Source organism: Tauraco erythrolophus, chromosome 1, assembly GCF_009769465.1.
Source record: "Tauraco erythrolophus isolate bTauEry1 chromosome 1, bTauEry1.pri, whole genome shotgun sequence".
NCBI classification, from domain to species: Eukaryota; Metazoa; Chordata; class Aves; order Musophagiformes; family Musophagidae; genus Tauraco; species Tauraco erythrolophus.
Genome location: NC_141465.1, coordinates 77,973,860 through 77,993,464, shown reverse-complemented (window position 1 = coordinate 77,993,464; position 19,605 = coordinate 77,973,860). Strand labels below are relative to the sequence as shown.

The window sequence follows — 19,605 nt, the reverse complement described above, 5'->3', positions numbered from 1 at the left end:
AGATTGCAACTTCGTTGGAAAACATCTGCCAAAACCACATAACTCAGGATAGGAAAAAAAGAGCAAGATGCTGAACTGAGGCTGAGGAGGCTAACAGTACTAAGGCAAGTAATGAAAAATATGCAAGCTCATAAAAAAAAATATGCACCATCTTCATCAAACAAGTTCATTCAGCTTTTTGACTATCTGAATCAACCTACAAACATTATTACCTGATTTTACAAACACATTTACAAATGTATTTAGCGCTGTATTTAGTAAAATAACAAGTGTCATAGTGAACATAGCATTGCTTTTTATTTTATTTTTCAGTAGAGCTGGTACACGACCTTATGGCCAGCCAGAATCCATTACAGAAGATAAGGTCCAGGCTTAGACTGCAGACTGAAAAGTTTATTTTTTACGTTACTTTTTTTTTAAGGAGCTTTGAACTGGACTGTAAATGTAAAATTAAAGATATCTTAGGCACTTCAACTAACTTAACCTTTGGTTTCTTTTCAGTTGCTCCACTTTCCATCTACCTACATGAGTTCTGTTAAACAGTCATGTAGTCAAACATAGCTATACATGTGTTCTCATAAGAGAGACTTGTTTTTTCTTTATACATCTTGTGGATACAGCAGTAATTTCTACAAAAAGACGGTCAACCGCACTAATGTGACATGTCTCACATGCCGTTAAAATTTATAAGTTAAGAAGAAAAAAAAGATTGTTTCCTTCTAGTGAGGACTGCCCCTCATGCCCTCAATATCTCCAAAGACAGGTATGCTATATTTTGGTGCACTTAAAACCAAAGAAAGAAAGGATGGCAGGAAACTTTAAATACAGTGAGAGCTGCTACTTTGGGAGCTATTGCAAAGCAACACTTTTGCAAAATCTAGCCAGGTTTTCTGAAGAACATACAGGGTCTTTGATGCATTTTTGTGCTTGCCATGTACTTTTTATTTTTGCATTAACAAATAAGTGTACAGTAACTCTCCAATGTCTTGAAGAGAACTGTTTCTTCTTCATTGACTCAATGGAAGATGTAAAAAGTTCAATTCCTGGAACTAAGAGTTAATTTTCACTCAGTATAGCTGTCTAGACTAATCATGCTCATTATGACTGTAGTGCAGTGTATAAATCTTATTAGGCACTCTAAAAACAACATCATCAAATTTAAGCATTGCCTTGAAATCTGTACTCGGTGTAATTACGAAACTCTCTAAACTAGATTTTAATTATTTATTTATAGGTATTTGAATGGGCTCATACTGTAGTTTTTGGATGTCCAATCATATTGTGTTTATTTCTGCAGAAATTATACACTCACTTGCCAATATAGTAAAAGGGTAGAATGCTTCACAATGATGCTAGCAATAACTTGGAAAAAGGACCACTTCTTCAATGCAAATCCGCTCAAGAAAAGCTTCTACACACAAAGTAAGATGAACCAGTTACTGCATTGTTTATTAAGTTTCACTTGATTCCTCCTGACAACCATTTAAACAATGAATGTTGGGAAATGTCTCTCAAAGAATCAACAACAATGGCTGGGATCAGAGCTTTTATATTTAGCTAATACTGTTTTTAGAAAGAAGAAAATATTTCTTCCTGAAGGGATTATAGGAAATCTTATAAAAGACACCTGGAAACAAAACAAGTGACAAAAGATCTCTATCATAATTGATAACAGTTATCCTTTGTAAAAATCTGTGCTTCTTCAGAAATAAGTATCGTATCGTTGCTATTGAATTTTAAAAGGCATCCACTAACTAACAAGCTTGCCGATGAAGAATATTAAGTTTTAGAAAACCTGCCAAGAAGGAAGTGCTTTTGTCTTATGGATAGCAGTGCATTATTAATCAACAGTAAGTTTCTAAATTTTCTTTTCTGATGCCAAATAGAACAGGCAAGCTTTGAAACAAAGTATCTTTTAATAGTGTACTGGACATGTAACATCTACTTAATGTTTTTGAAAAGGGAAACTTTTCACTTAAAATACAAACTTCAGAATTTGACAAGTTATTCAATAGTCAATTTAAAAGAAATGCACAAAGTAATCAACATGAGGGGAAATGTTTACAAAATGTAGCTTACAGTAGGAGCTTGCAAGAAGAAAACAATCACATCTAGAGCAACAGCCTTCATTCTTTCATCCCAGACCAGTTAAGTTTTGGTAAGCATATACTGCCTAAAGCATCTATACACTGGTCAAATAACTAGGTTTTCCAATTTGCTAGGAGATGATTCAGTCCTCTGTGTGTGCCGTGCATACAGGGTAGCTCCTGCCTGAGCTTTCTTTTGGAGCGAACCAGTTGGTTCCCTCAGAAAAAAAAGAGAGTGTAATTCTCAAGACAGTTTGCTTCAAGGTCTGATCCCAAAAGGAAGTATGGACAAGACCACACCAATTTTGGCTCCCTCTGCTTACGCAGACTTCTCTAACATTTTCCCAGCAAATTTTGCATCGTCAGACAACCTCACATGCTTTTAAACCACATGCCGGGGCATGCAAAACACCCACTCAGTTTCTTGCTGCAAAAACACCATACAAGTGGGCTGCAGCACGTTAACTCTCATACCATTGCAAATGCATGGAACCGAGGAAAAGGGTTAATCATTTTATCTCAGGACCACAGGATGCAAAGGGCGCTCTGGCCATGAGTAGTACGTAGCATGAGCACGCACCGCGCAGACTGCTGTGAAAGGGACAAACCTGTGCAAATAAACACCCTTCTGCATTGCTTGGTCTAATGGCCAAGGAGCACTATGCAAAAGAGATGGTTTGACTTTTTTGTGGATTTAAATCCTACGTTAAGAGAAAACAGTAAGGATTGCAGGACACCCTGAGCTCCTGGTCAAAAAGAAAGGTACATACGTATTGTCCCAAGAGAGCTAAAATAAAGTAAGATACTCTGTCTAAGAGAGAGTTAATGACAGTGAAGAAAATTTGGAATCTCTATAAACAGTAGAAAACGAGTAGAATGTTATAGAAAGATATTGCACTTTCAATATATATATTGCACTTTCAGGAAAGAATCTGTCAGGACCCTAAAAGTCCATGAATTGAAAATCTTAATATTCACTATAAGCAACTCCCTAACTCACAAAACCCCTCAATTGCTTTAACTGAAAGGTAAAATACATCACCTTCCTTTATTCCCCAAAATGACATGTGGCACTGTAACGCTTTGAAAAACAAACACACACCTCAACTTCAACAACTTAACTAAACTAGGAAAAAGATTTTATCTTAAGAAGTGTTTTTACTAACTCCTTAGAATATTTTTTGTCCTATTTTCAAGAGTTCAACATTAACAACATGATTAAATGGCTCAACCTGAAATGTCTTTGGTTTATTTTTAAAAAAAGTCAAAACCAAGGTTTAGGTCCTCAGTAAGTTATTGCTAAGAGACAAAAGCAAAGTTTGCAATAGCACCTTAAGAAGCATTTTGGACTTAAGCATGACAGGTCTGATCCACCAAGTGGACACAGATGATCCACTAAGTCATTTCTTTGTCTTGTCTCCACAATTTCTGTGTATTCTGTGATTCACATTATTTTGATACAGTACGATCAATTTTTTTGCAGCTTTATCATTCTGCAATTTTTCACAAGGAGGTTTAATAGCAATTGCACAGAAAAATTACCTTGATGTCATATATAATCCTTTGTCCTTTCATCATCATCAAAATCTTAGTGCTTTGTCCATCTTTGTCTGCAGCAACTTATTTCACTTGTTCCTATTAAGGCTATTATACTCATCCTATTACTACTAATCTTTTCTTTGTAAATAGCCACACCTATTTTAATCCAAAATGGTGTGGTAAGCATTTGATTCTTTGTGGAAGTAGACACGTAATTAGGTTAATCTGTGCTATCTTTTCATGTGAGTTGATTGTTTCTTTACTATGGACATATTTCTTATAACAGCAATAAGCTTGCCAGATTGCTTGGAGGCAAATCAGGAGCAATTTACCAAGCATGTAGCTACTATGAACTGAAATCTTGACATAATAGCAAGCTGTGTATAGCCACTCCTACTGCCAGTTATTACTCATGTTAGCTTTTTACCGACACATTAAATTTCAACCGCACCTTTCTTTCACAAACAAGCACTTTCATTCAACTCAGCTACATTTGTGACAAATTGCTGATCTTCAGCAGAGCATACAGGAATCTAAATTCAGAATGGTGTGCAGAAGTCTTTGACAGTAGCATCTGAATTACCTGCACGAAGTCCAAGAACGTCAGTGGAAGCAAGTCATCCAGGTGGCCGATATCTTTGGAGAAACGATTTAAGATTCTTCCTACAGAAACAGAGTTGGAGAAGAAAAATAAATACAATTCCTGAAAAGATCAAAATATCTTAAATACACCATATTTTACCATTTTAGTAACAGCAAAAAGGAAACAGCTGGAATCTAAAGATAAAAAGACACTTTTGAAACCACCGTGAAGGGCATCTTCTACAACCACTGCAATATATTTTGAAGAAGAATACTTTTTTATGAATGCCTTTCACTCAAATTTAAAACCTTTGCCTAAACTGCCAGGAAAAAAATAAAATGAGCTTTGAAGATAGTAGTTCAACAGAATTTAACAGGTGAAACATACATGCTTTATATGCTCAACGTGTGCGGGTAAAGGTTTACAGTTCAGACAACTTAATGCAAGTTTCATCAAGTAACATCAGCCAGAATCTGCTCCTATCCTTGACTGAAACTCACTAGTGCATGCATGTCCCAGACAGATCATAGTTGATCTAACTTATCCTTCTAAGTATTTCTTTCCCACCTCTCCACCATTACACGTGGATTCAAATTGCAGGCTTTTCTGAAATAAAATTTGAGTAGATTTGCATTCATACAGCCTTACATTTATACTTATTCAACGCCTTGACAATACTGATCTTTATTAAAACTAATAAAACAATTTTTAATCTGCTGTCAGTGAAGCATTTACACTTGTCTATTTTCCCAAGTTCTACTTGAGTGAAAAAATCAGTAATAGCAAGAGTTCTTTAATAATTAAAGTCACAACGCTGCCGCTCATAAGTGGATTAGTATCTTTCTCTATTAATCGATATCTCTACTCACCAGAAAATAAACTAAGCTAAGGATGGGAATTCAGCCTTTCCAAGGTGTGTAATGCCTGTACATGCATTCACATTGCTTTTTTTATCTATATAGATCTTGATTCAATTATTACTTCTAACTGGTACAAACACATTCACTGCATTGGCAACAAAAGACTTTTTTTTTTTTTCTTTTCAAAGGAGCTCATTAAACTGAAAGTAGTTAAGTGTAAAGTTTCCACGGAGTGTGTTGAAGATGTAATTTGGAGATAAGAGATACTGAAGTAACTTCTGTAGCAACCATCATTCTAGATCACGGCTGTCTCAGAATTATGAATTTTGTTGCATAACATGGATTTCTTTTTTTAAGGGAATTCCTGTTCCACACCAAGTAATACGTAAAACATCCTCTCTGCAGGTCTGGGACATGACTCGAAAGAGAGATACTGGTGGCAAACAGCGTGTTCTGCCGTACTTTACTACCAAAGGCAGTTACTTAAGGCAGACAACAGTAGAATTCATCCTATGTTTAGGCTTTGCACACAGAGAAGAAGGGTATATAGCAGCTCTAGACTCAGTAAAATCTCTTTTGTCTGTTTCTACTGAGAATGGCAGCTGGAGATGCTCCCTTTCACTTATTTCATGTTGGGGTAGGTACATCAGAACAGAACTCCAAGGCAATTTTTTTTAAAGTTTCTTTTTCCTGTGATTTCCTCACAAGGAGGCTGCCCATGGAAGAGTGATCTAGCACATACTGTATGCATGCTGTAGCTAACACTTCTTAATATCCCTTAATATGTACATTCCAGGTTATTTTCAAATGGCAAAAAGAAAATAATTCAAAGACGTTAAATGCTTCCTTCTGACAGAGACTTCCTTAGCAGCCTGTCCAGGAGGGGCAGATGAGGGAAACAAGATGGCATAATGGATTGGGCTCAGGGTATAAGCAATCTGTTCCCAGCTTTATCACTTGCCTCCCAAGTGACTTCATTTTATTTCACAGAGTGAAGAGCAGAGCAAGGAGAGGCAACAGTGCTAAGTCCCTCTGTGAAACACTGTCAGACCCATTAATGACATTACACAAGGGCAAAGGATTATTAGCTCTGGAGTCCCCAACACAAGGACATGGAGCTACTGGAACGAGTCCAGAGGAGGGCCATGAAGATGATCCGAGGGCTGGAGCACCTCTGCTATGAAGACAGGCTGAGAGAGTTGGGGCTGTTCAGCCTGGAGAAGAGAAGGCTCCAGGGTGATCTTATTGCAGCTTTCCAGTACCTAAAAGGGGCCTACAGGAAAGCTGGAGAGGGACTTTTTACAAGGGCGTGTAGTGATAGGACAAGAGGCAATGGCTTTAAACTGAAAGAGGGCAGATTTAGGTCAGATATAAGAAAGAAATTCTTTACATTGAGGGTGGTGAGGTACTGGAACAGGTTGCCCAGAGAAGTTGTAGATGCCCCATCCCTGGAGGTGTTCAAGGCCAGGTTGGATGAGGCTTTGGGCAACCTGGTGTAGCGGAGGATTTCCCTGCCCATGGCAGGGGGGTTGGAACTAGATGATCTTTGAGGTCCCTTACAACCCTAACCATTCTATGGTTCTATTCCCATAAGGAGCAAACCTCACCTTCAATCAGCCTTAGAGCCCCCCTTTGCCTCTTAAACTCAATTAAGTTTTATTTGTAGTGGTTTCTGAGTGACATGAGAAGCTATTGTGCAAAGGCCATCCCATGCAACACTACTGGGAGGCAAGGTCACTCAGGCTGGCTACTTTCCACAGCCACAGCGCAGGCTCTGGGCAACCTGGTGTAGTGGAGAGTGTTCCTGCCCATGGCAGGGAGGTTGGAACTAGATGATCTTTGAGGTCTCTTCCAACCCTAACCATTCTAGGATTCTAGGATTCTAGGTCAATGTCAGCACCTTCAGGAATCAAAGTGACACCTTCATGATCTCCCTCATTCCACAAGCAGAAGAGCACATCCAAACCCGTTCCTGGAAAAGCTCTGTGCTTATTCTCATTTTGTACGGTAAGGATGAAGCCTTGAGGGCCAAGGGAGAGAAGCCATTACAAAACGCTCACTGTCAAAAGCGATTTTAGTTTCAGTTCCAACAACACCGTGGAATTCAGTGCTCATTTCTATTGCAGAATGACCCATCCAGGTTGCTCAATGAGAAATTTTGCAGATTTTGAGTCTGGGTTTTGGTTTTTTTTTTGGCAATTGTTTGGAGGCTGTAACAATCTCTAGCCATTTTCTGAGAAAGTTTCAGTGTTGCGACAAGGAGAGCTTTAGGCTGCAAGCACGATACCAGTCTGTCCCAGGGCTTTCGGGGACAGTAAGTGGGCACAGGTACAAATGAGAGCTGCAGAACGCTTGCCTTCATCCTGCGCACCAAGAGCAACTGTGGCAATGTTCTCCTCCACACTAACATCTCTTCCAGTTAAGTTCTTTGAGGAACTCGATCACGAAGGAAAACTTAGCTCACTTGAGCCAGTCTCAGGTCCTCTGGTCTTACTGTCTCTTCCATACATCCACTAACCACCAACTATTCAAGCTCCCATGGGTAATCAAGCTGCTGATTAACTGCCAAAACTGTATTTTTGGCAATTACCTTATGAAATTGTTAAGTATAACAGTGTTTCTACAGACTGTGTTTTGACAAAGCTGTGAGCTACCACTAGGAAAGTGGAAATTAATCTGACATTATCAATAAAACATGAAAACATCTTTTAATCTGCCTAATCCTCTTTAAAATGTAAATACAGTAATTCTGTACAGTGACATGGACTAAAATACCAGTGAGAAAGAGAAATGGTATATGAAAAAGACAAACCTTGAAAACTGGAACCTTTTACAGTCCACCTGATACAATTAAAGCAATTTGAACTGTGGGGACATTAATCAGCCGCTTCCCAAATAAACATTTAGGTGAATCTCTGGTAGCAGAACTTCGTTTTTCTGAATTTTCAAGTAATTTACCGTCTACTTAGTGTTTGCACATAGTAATTCTAGAAAACAACACCTGAAGTCAGTAAGTCTAGGAAAATATCTTCTTGCTAAGAGGTCCACATCTCCCTTTTTTAACATTAATCTTGTGATCATTAATGCTTTTCTACTCCTAAAAGCAAGTGACAAAGCCACAAGCCTTAGCCTTATTTTTTCCTGTTGCTTGTTTTCAATGATATTACCCCAGTGACTGTATAAGAGAAAACACAGGCCTGGAGATGTATTTCAGATCCTGTTCGTACAGATATAACCGAACTGGCATTTTATTTGGCACGTCCTACACAGAAGCAAGCTACAGTAGGTAACCCACTAAAGCAAGCAAGTTCCCTCACCATATACCAGGGAGAGCAACGCACCTCCAAGCAGAAGCGCTATTCTTTGGAAATATCTGCAAAATGCCCCATAGCCATCACGATATTGCATCCAGAGCGATTGCTACATTTATAAGGATGTCTACAAGTAAATGAGGTCTATTTCGCAAGGTATGAAGAAACAACTGTTTCCACTTACTGGAAGCACAATAAATCAGTGGCTTGCTTATGCATTATTAAGCAGGCAGGAGAAAATATTCCAGATATGAAAGTTGAAGTAGACATTTTGAGTCAGGACTCAAAATGCTTACAGTTATGACTACAGTTTCTAATAGCATTTGCAAATGTAATTTTTGGGGATGGCTCTTCAGATTAAAGCAACTGTTGCACCTGCTCGTCAAGAAAAGCAGGACCTGCACAATCCACAAAAAAAAAAAGTTATTATTTTTCTCTCCAAAACTTCCAATATTCTCCCAAACTTACAGACTATCAACATCACCATCTCACATTACTTCATAATTCCAAAACCCCCAAATTCCTTAAGTGAGCATTTCTGTGATATAGATAGATACATGCCATGAGACAGTAATTCTTAGATCTAGTCCAGTATTTTCAATTTACAAAAATTTTCAAGTTCACTTAATACTTGTACCCTTTACTTATCCCAGTAAGCTTCAGTCTGGGCTTCAAAGGCAAAAAAGAAAACAGTAAATCTAACACTTGTGAGGCAAAGGAAATTTCATGAAACCACTAACAAAACCAGTCTTTTAAGAAATCAAGAACTAAGTATGCCGATGTTACAACAGCATCCAAATTTGTGAATAGTATCTGCTGTTTTAATCATTCTCAGGCTCCCACATGGTATGCAGCATCAGTAGCAAGCTGCAAAAGGCAACGTGCTCTCTTCAACAGCCCTATGTTTGTTTTTACATCAAATAACTTAATCAGAACACACACTGTTGTCAGATTTCTTCCGAAGTAATTAAATAAGTATTCAATGCCAATTAATCACAGTTAAATAAGGGTCTGTCACCAAAGTGCTATGTACACATTTCAGACTATTTAATGGTCAAATACTTGGCAGTATCAAAGTTAAACAATGATTCATTAAACCTCCTCCACTACACAATAGTTAGGCTAAACTTGAAGTGAAAGCATCAGACCTCTTTTGTTCTCCATGAAAAAGACATCAAACCTCAGTATGTGATATTCTTTTCTTCCTCACTCTGTAAACTGCTTTAATTGCATGAATCAGAATGTGTTCAGGTGCTACATATCCACTTTGCTTCTGCAGGTGCCTACCGATACTTTGGAATAGATGTTCAAACCTATCATCCAAATAATGAAAACACTTGACAGTGTGCCACACCTATTTAAAATGTTTATACATACTTCATGATGAAAGAAATATAATCCAAACTGAATCAACACTTAGGACGTAAACACCAGAAAAGAAAAGGATTTCTTTTTTTTTTAATCAAGAAAATAGGATCCTCCACTGAAGCAGCCAAATGCCACCAATAGCATTCAATGTTGTGCAACCTAAATTCCAAATATCAAGGACCCTAAGAGCAGTAGTACATTACTTCTAAATGTATTTGGCATTTCTAGTATACTTTGTTGGCCAGTGCATTCACAGAATAGAGCGGGCAGATTGATTTTATATACCTTGCAAAGAATTTACAAAGCCAACTTGCTTCAACACACATTGCAAAAATGCTTTGTTGCTACTTCTCTAGTCCACTGATTTGCCTCTTTGGAAAAGAAAAAGGTTTTAAGAGAAGGTCCTTCTAAGGATAGAAAGCTTTTGCCACTTGTGTGTGTGTGTGAGAGAGTGTGTGCGCAAATGCACAGGTGCATGCTCTCGGAATTTTTCTCCCCCCCTCAGAGATCAGGCTAATCCTCAATCCAGGGAATTTTAATTGCATCACACTTTAGTTCAATACGCAAACATTATTAATAAACACTGCTTTGCATAGTAACCTAAACTCCTCCACGGCAATTGGCCTAAATATCAATTTTCACATACTAGTACGCTGCATTTACCAGGGGGAAAAAAAATATATTCAAAATCTCTTTATCTACTCTGCAACAGCGAAGCCAGGAACACTCCCCCACTGTCCAGCCTCCAAGAAGAAAAAGTAACAAATTAAACCCTATTATCTCCCACTCCTTGCTGCAAACTGGCAGAAACCTGTCTGAAAGCAACTGGTACCGCTAGGAAGAGATTCAAGAAGGTACTTAGTCACACGCGTGCAACTAAACGTAAGACGCCTCAGCTGGGATCGCACTTTGCTCGAAGGTGGTCGTGCCACAGAGATGCTCCTTTGGTTTAAGACAACTTGAATTTAGAGGGACCAATGTTAGCCATCCGAAAGCATGCGCTTCACCTCCACCCCCAAGGAGGGGAAGCCCCTCTGTGCATCACTGGGCTGACACCGCCTGCGCCAGGGTGTCATCACCATGCTCCATCCCAGGGAGATGTGCTACCGGAGACCATGTCTCAGTTTTTGTACAGGCAGAGGTGTTAACTCACCCCGAAGAGAGAAATCGCATACTTGAACAGTCCAAATTACAGCTTATAAAACCAAAGTATTTTTAGACGTACGCATGGTAGTAAAATAATGCTCAGAATTGTCCATGCGGTAATAAAAGCACACTCAGAAGGCAGGAATAAAAGAAATAGTTGCACAGAACTGGGTACGTTTAAATGCCCATCAATTTAACTACGTTGAATATGTTTCCTTTTCTTGCAGTGGTATAAACTGACAGCTCCCCACAGATCTTGCTGTTAAGCTATGGCATTCAGTGACTGATAAGTCTTCACTCGTGCTCAGTTCACAGACATATGCTGAAAAAAGGAAAAAAAAAAGAAAAGAGAAAAAAAAAAAAAAAGTATTGCAACTACAAGCAGCCTTCCGTCTCATCAAAGCAGCGACAAAGTGGATTGTCCGTATCAAATGCTGGCAGGAAGCAGACATTACATCAACCTTGTAAAATACAACTATGAAATCAACAAAATAATTAAAGATGGATTACCGACTTTGAAAGGAACTGCAAGTTTGTGAAATATTTCTTCAGAAAGAAATCTGGAAATGCATCTCCTGCATAGCTGTCAATTACTGATCTATTCTGGCTTTTCTTCCCTGTTTCTACAAAGAAACGTCAATAGGTCTGTTATCTTTTTTTAATAGATGTTTAGCACCACATGTCCACACAAACTGCCATATACAGCATTACTGTCTTCCCCACAGGCATCCTATAAATATAAATAAGAATTCTACCCCATTTTTTTCTCTTTAGCGGCCTGAAACTGACAGGAATATTATCACTTTCTTAGACATTTGCAAATGGGCACAGTGGTGCTGGGCCAAAATATGCTGAGATCATAATATCCATTTATCTAAACTGCCAGCATGTAATGAATTCAGGTGGGATGCCTTCTATCCAAATTAATTTACTACTTGAAAAGGACTTTCTACACGAATGCTGTCAAACAGGAAAACAGTTAGGAAATGAGAAGAAAACATGAACGCTGTTTGATCTTATTTTTAAGTGTAGGGTTTAAAGAAAGAAGGATAACTACGACAAAGATAAGAATGGAAAACAGGCTTCTTTGGAAACGAATTTCTATTTTTACTGCTGATGGAGACATCTACATTACCTAGTACAAATATTCTGATCCTAACTGTACAGTTGTTTCTTGAGCTTTCCAGTCAAGAAACAGTCCAGAAAGAAACACACAGTATTTTAATGACATACTGATCAGAATTATTTTGCTTGCAGAAAATCAAAATAGGTCAACGCTCCATGCAAGTTGACTTACCCCTTTGCTAAATGATGTGGTACAGTTGATTTGTCTTTTTTCCTGAGTGTGCGCAGAAAATCATGTGTATTAACATCAGTTACCATCAACCAAAGCCTATCTCCTCACTTATGATAAAATGCAGAAAGGATACATAAAGTCTTCACTAAAAACAGAAGCACACAAAGGAAAATATCTTGACTGGGGAAAAAGAAAAAACAAACTGTAACTCCCCTTCTTTCTCAAACTGCTTTCATCAGAAATCTCGGAATACCTTCTGCATTGTAACTGCCTTTCATATTATATATCATTATCAATTAACCAGGTTGGCTACGATTTCAGCTGTAAGAGAATTTGCAAACTAGAATTTAACCTTGGTGCTGTATTATACTTGTTAACAAAATGACCTTTTTATAAAAACATGATAGATCTGGAATACTATATTCATTAGCGACTTTCAAATTATTGATCCCTGCAACGATACGCTCTACCCCAAAAATTAACATTCACAAATGACTTCTTTTGTAATTTATTGTGAAAGAAAGTACCGTAATCATTCGAAAGAATGAACTTCTGGCTATATAGTGAAGTTTTATCCTGTAACTGGAGTACAAAGCTACACCTCTGCTTCATAATTAGAATAACACTGAAAGCAGATACCTGCCCACCTCCTCCTCCCAATCCCTGGAGTAATATTAAACCTTTCTTACATAATTCTGTAATGAAGATTGCCATAACAAAATTCTAACAATTCAAGAATTTAAGCTCTGGATATCCTGCCTGCTACTTTTTAAATTAACTTTTATTCACTAAAGCTATTTTATGTTATCCTGAGTTTAATGAATAAAATCTACATTTAAACATACTGAAACAAAAATAAAACATACTGAAACAAATAAAACCAAGCCACCAACTCTAATGTACTGCCAAAATGCAGCACAGCTTAATTTCTGCTGTATACTACAGCATAAGTAACAAGATATTTTTAAGGCAGGTAGTCCAATTAACCTCCCCCCCAAAAAGTATTTATACAGAAGAGGGGGTACAGGAAGAGTTGACACTGGCCTCCTTCCCCCTCCTGAGGGAAAAAAAATATAATTAAAAAATGGTAACCACTTGCAACTTCTTATCAACTGGCCTTTAATTAGATGTGAAGTTGTACACTATCTACAGAATTTTCTGTTAATTTACACCACTTTCTTTTTCTATTCTAGATGTAAAGTTAGTTACCTACTTCAACTTCACCACAATACAAAGCATCACTATAATAGAAACCTGGAACAGTACATACAAAATATATCCGATATTGGGTTTAACTCGCAAGATTATGAATTTAATTCTTTGCTAAACTATTTAACCACAAACACATCTGCTTCTGAAAGAGCATTTGTGTAATCTAGTTGTTCTTTCTGCTGTAAATCCAATTTGGATTGAAAATATGTCCTAAGTGTTCCTCTGCTTAAGTGGGGGCTTACAATGAATTAAACTGAACGCTACAAATCTGGATGGACTGAAATACCTGAAGAGTGTTCTGTTGCTGAAATTTTTACATAAGAAGAAAAAAAGAAAAAGCTTTTAGAGCTACCTTCAGATTTGAGAGTTATATATAAACAAACATCAATACAAGAATTAAAACAAAAATGGAAATACATGTCACCTTTCTGGTAAGGTTTTTCCAACAACTAAAAGGAAGTTTTCCTGTGCTATTTATACTATCAAGACTAGATTCAGAACAGGCTTTAAATACCGTATTTCGGAAAACATCAGTGGCAGGAGTGGGGAATTTCACATAGCTCTTACAAATCTGCTCATATTTGTTATTTTCTTACCATTCTATCTCCTAAAGATAATTCACTGAAGAAGAATCTTAATTTGCTTCTTTTTTATGTTTTTCTTCCCTTTTGTTTTGATGTTGAAGTTAGAAGGGCTCAATCATCCCTCCAGTCTAAGATGACAATAACCAAGTAGGACATTACTCAATATAAAGCTTTTGCCTCCTGAAACCTTCAGTTTAAACTTCCATCCCGCTGACAGAGTTACCATTCAGAAAATAAATATTATCCTATATTTTACCAATTTTATATATTCAGGTCCCCTCCCACACACTGAAGAGAATGATTCTGATTAAAATCTTCCTTTTTTGAAGCCATGGAAGGGGAATTCTATATGGACTGTTGCTGTGAAAGCCAAGTCAAGACTTCTGCCCTCTACCTAGCCCATCCATTTTGAGGACAAAGCCTCTAGGCAGCTCAAACAGCAGAGGCATTTCATGTCTTCATCTGATTTCGTAAATCCTCATCTATTGCTTGGCATGTTCCTTTGGTTCGATCATTCATTTTTCTTTAGCTTCAGTTTCTTTTTCTTTCTCTCCTCTTCTGGAAAATGTGAATTGTTTTGCAAGGAGGGATTCTTTCTAACGTTCATTCATTATGTACCCATGTAACAATTCCTGAAATACCTTTTCCTTTTTAACTACTCATACTATAATAAGCCACTGCAACAACGCAGGTTTGGCTATCCAGAATTCATAATGGAAGACACTGGATTATTTTCAGTGAGTTTTTTTTTCCTGTCTCACATGAAATGTCATTACTACTGAACTCATGAGAAATTATGGTATAACTATCAGAAAATTATAACTGTGTCTCTTTTAGTTTGCTGTGCAAATAATCAAAGCATTTGCTTGGAAAATCTGCTGTGTGTTAAAAAGACACATTCTCTCCCATGAAATTAAAATTTTGCTCCTATTTAGGATATTTTAAACCACATTGTAGAGCAAAGCCACAGAAAATGGAAAAGGGGAAACATACCTCCCCCCCTTTTTTTTTTTCCACCACTGGAAAAAGGGGAAACATAGCCCCCATTTCTAAAAAAGAAATAAAGGAAGACCCAAGCAGCTACAGGCCAGTCAGTCTCACCTCTATGCCTGATCATGGAGCAGATCCTCCTGGCAACTATGCTAAGGCACATAGAAAACAAGGACGTGATTGGTGACAGCCAACATGGCTTCACTAAGGGCAAATTGTGCCTGACAAATTTCGTGGCCTTCTATGATGGGGTTACAGCGCTGGTGGATAATGCTTGTCCAAAGCACTTGATACTGCCCCACAAGACATCCTTGTCTCTAAATTCGAGAGGCAGATTTGATGGATGGACCACTCAGTGGATAAGGAATTGCATGGATGGTTGCACTCAGAGAGTTGTGGTCAATGGCTCAATGTCCAAATGGAGACCAGTGATGAGTGGTGTTCCTCAGGGGTCACTACTGGGGCCAGTGCTATTTAACATCTTTGTTGGTGACATGGACAGTGGGATCGAGTGCACCCTCAGCAAGTTTTCAGATGACACCAAGTTGTGTGGTGTTGTGGACACACTGGAGGGAAGGGATGCCATCCAGAGGGACCTTGACAGGTTTGAGAAGTGGGCCTGTGAGAACCTCATGAAGCTCAACAAGGCCAAGTGCAAGGTCCTGCATATGGGCTGAATGGATTGAGAGCAGTCCTGAGAAGGACTTGGAGGTGTTGGTTGATGAGAAGCTGAACACGAGCTGGCAATGTGCAGTCCCGAAAGCCAACTGTATCCTGGGCTGCATCAAAAGAAGTGTGGCCAGCAGGTCGAGGAACCTGATTCTGCCCCTCTACTCTGCTCTTGTGAGACCCCATCTGGAATACTGCATTCAGCTCTGGAGTCCCCAACACAAGAACATGGAGCTGCTGGAGCAGGTCCAGAGGAGGGTCACAAAGATGACCCAAGGGCTGGAGCACCTCTCCTGTGAAGACAGGCTGAGAGAGCTGGGGTTGCTCAGCCTGGAGAAGAGAAGGCTCTGGGGAGACCTAGTTGCCTTCCAGTACTCAAAGGGGGCCTACAAGAATGCTGAAGGGGGACTTTTTACAAGGGCATGTAGTGATAGGACAAGGGAGGAATGGCTTTAAACTGAAAGAGGGGAGATTGCTATCAGTTATAAGGAAGAAATTCTTCACTCTGAGGGTTGTGAAGCACTGGGTTGCCCAGAGAAGCTGTGGATGCCCCATCCCTGGAAGTGTTCAAGGCCAGATTGGATGAGACTTTGTGCAACCTGATGTAGTAGAAGGCGTCCCTACCCATGGCAGTGGGGTTGGAACTGGATGATATTTAAGGTCCCTTCCAACCCAAACCCTTCTATGATAACTTGGAAACAACTAGATTCACAACTTGGGTACCATTCACGAAACTGCAAAGGAAGAAGATACTGGGAAACTTGTCTTCCTGTTTATAAAGTACAGCCAAGCCCAGGGGTCAGGACACTCACATGAGAGGTGAAGGCTGGGCAAAGACACGTTATTTCAACCAGTCACAGAGCATGCACTGAATGTGGGTCACCCACCTCTTCAGCAAGCATGTTAATTGCTCTACTAGAGGCAATCTGCGGTAGGCCTCCTTCAGTCTCTGCTCTTGAAGCTGTTCTCCCTTTGGATGAATCAGTAAATAAGCATGGCACCGGAAGAAGGCAAATGAGCGCGTGCCTGAAGGCTACGGCAATCAGCATGGGAGAGACTACAGCTGGATTCAAATCCCTGTTTTTGTGGGGCCTAATTTAGGGCACAGAATGGATCCTCTCCTGCGGAGTAAGCTGTAGGGTATAAGGAGGAATGACTTCACCTTCTCTTAGGTTTCGTGATTGGCACCAAATTCCACTTGCAAACCTCGCCTGAGAAACAACTAAAATCTTTTGTCTCAGAAAAGCTGAAGGCAACTGCATCCCAAGCATTTTCTTCAAGTAAGGAGTGCTGTCCAAAGGAATCTCGATATAGTCTGACAATGCATTTCTTTGGGCCATCAGCTTCTGGGGAAAAAATACCACTATGATGTAAACGTCTTCACAGCTTAAACTATAATTAACAACACTGAAATGGAAATGTGAGGTATAATATACATTCAAATGAGAAAAAGCAAAATATGACCTCTTCTCTACTGTGTATTGTATTCATTATATTAAAAGAAAGGAATTTTAATAATTAAATGATTAAATGCTAAGCATTGTGGAAAGGTATATTGCACTACATATGACTTTACGGTACCCCCTCTACTGGGCAACTATTAGAAAGCTTCGCCTCAAAAACAAAAAGGAAAACCAGACTAGGAGTAAGTAGCTGCTGGCCATACTAAAACACTAGTAGTGTATAAATCAAAACCAAAGAACCTTTAATGTTCCTGTAGAAATATACCTTAAATTCATCCCGAGATTTTTTGATAGCTGAATGGTAGAGGTTAAATTATTTTAAAAACATATGCTTAGATATACATTGCTTAAAATGAAAGAAAAATCTAACATAGCTCTATAATTTTCTATTTTTTCATGGCTTTTAAATAATACAAAAGAAACTTAGAATGATAAACAAATATGTTAACAGCAACATTTCTTAACTTTTCTATAAACAGAGGAAAAAAAAAAAAATCACACACATCAAAAGAGAAAAAACAGCTTCACCGACAAGTCATTCAAGCAAAAGTGAATACAATTTACAATCTATTTTGTCTTTGTTCAATTCAAAGACAGACTTCACTGTGAAGCTCTGATTTACAACTGTCCAGCACTATGAACTCCTAAATAAATAAACAGGCAAAAATAGAAGAGTGCCATTCACAACAAGGGACTTCTGAGAATGCTGCTGTTTGTTATTTTCATAACAGAAAGACCCAAAAGAGGATTAATATACCTGAAGTGAGAGGCAGAGCCTCACTAGGATGCATGCTGGACCATCACGTAGCGCGCAGCATGCCCTGCCCCAAAGAGTTCATGTCAGTTAAGAGAAACCAACACAATTAACTATAAAAGGAACAACGAGAAAAGGGAAGATGTAGCAGTAAGCTGGAACAGAAAGTTGCAGGACAAGATGTGTGCCTTTTTTTTTTTTAGTACAGGAAAACAAAGGGGTCAAGGAATTAATGAGTTTCTCCACCCATATGTTTAACTACTGTCAGTTTATAGTTATACTGTGGTTACAATGATACTGGTGTATCTTGAGAGATGATTTTAAGATGAAGAAGAGCCAGCTTGTGGATGAACTTTACTGCACAAAGAGCAGGAAGTTACAGAGATGTAAGCATGAAAGATAAGCAGGCAAAACGATGATGGAGGGAGGAAAAAACACAGGAATGTGCCAACAGCTCAAGTTACCAGGTGCAGAAATATTAAAAGCTTTGCATGGCAAGAGAGCTAATGCTCAAAGGAAGCCACACTCCTTGCTGCACCTCCTGGTAGACTCCCTCAAAAGTACATCGGGGCTGTAAGATGAAGAAAAAGCCTTCTCTCCATCTGGCCCTGGGGAGGAGCTGCAAGACAGAGCTGCCAAAAGACTAGCTGGTAGTTACAGTCACAAAAGATGCCAAACTCAGGATGTTTGGATATCGAAAGAGTTTTGTACATATTGACTTGAATTTTTGCCCTGTGCGGGCTGGCTGCTTGCATGTGCCTTCTCCTTTACCCTCTGCTTTGTTCACCGCAGAATGAAGTTTCCTTCCTGTTTCTTCCAACATTGCTTTTTCCATTCCCCTTCACCATGCAATAGCACAAGTTCTGGATACAAACAAGCATGCTCTAAAAAGAGGAGAGCATGTCATCCCACACACAACCAAGGCACAAAGCCTGACACAGAGAGGCGCAGCTAGGAAGTGTGCAAGAGTTTGAGACAAAGTAAGTGAGCACAGGAGGTGAACAGAGGGTGGATACAACACTTAAACTACAAGAGTGCCTGTATTAATGTTTTGGAAATAGAGAGTGACAAAAAGTACCAGATAGGGGAACTATAATAACTACATATGAGTGGTAAAGGCAACAGAAAGGGTGTTTTACACTGAAAAACATGGGAAATCCTTACAGCAGGTGAGAGATCAGGTTCAGAAACAGTTCCCAAATTATAACTGTGGAAGCCTAAGGGCCACTGTCACCTAAAGGGAGATGGCAAAGTGCATCCAGGACATACTGCATAACCGTAAACATCTGATACATACAGACTATTCACACGGATATACTTAGAGAGATGAGGCATGACTTGCTGTCTGTTGAGAGAGATGCCTTTAGAGAGCAATTCAGAGAATCTGAGTTACTTTTTGCTTTGAACTGCTCTTACAGGAGCATATTTCACTCCACTAACTACAGAACTGCAGGGGCAACAGCCGGTTGTGTCTCAAGTTAATCTTCAGAGTATACTTTAATTAGTTTGCTTAATTTCATTCACATGGTTTCATTCACATGGGGTCTTAAGATTTCACAAGACCAATTAAGAATTCAGGTAGGGGAATTCTCAGTAAGTTTTCTTTCTTCCTTCAAAATAAACATGTCTGTCTTTGGGTCTTATTCACTTATTTACGCATTCATTTTTGGTTTTCTGACATCCATTTTCACCACAATTTTGTTGTTGTTGTGGTTTCTTTTTTTTTTTTTTTTTTTTTAAAT

At 38.8% G+C, this 19,605-nt stretch overlaps 1 protein-coding gene across 1 annotated transcript in view; it reads right to left on the bottom strand.

Moving 5' to 3' along the window:
• ABCC4 (ATP binding cassette subfamily C member 4 (PEL blood group)) overlaps positions 1–19,605 on the bottom strand; it is a 160,833-nt gene that overhangs the window by 61,453 nt on the left and 79,775 nt on the right. The window contains exon 20 of the mRNA XM_086611334.1: positions 4,210–4,289. Within this exon, the coding sequence (XP_086467460.1) occupies positions 4,210–4,289 (80 nt within the window). The remainder of the gene's footprint in view (positions 1–4,209; positions 4,290–19,605) is intronic.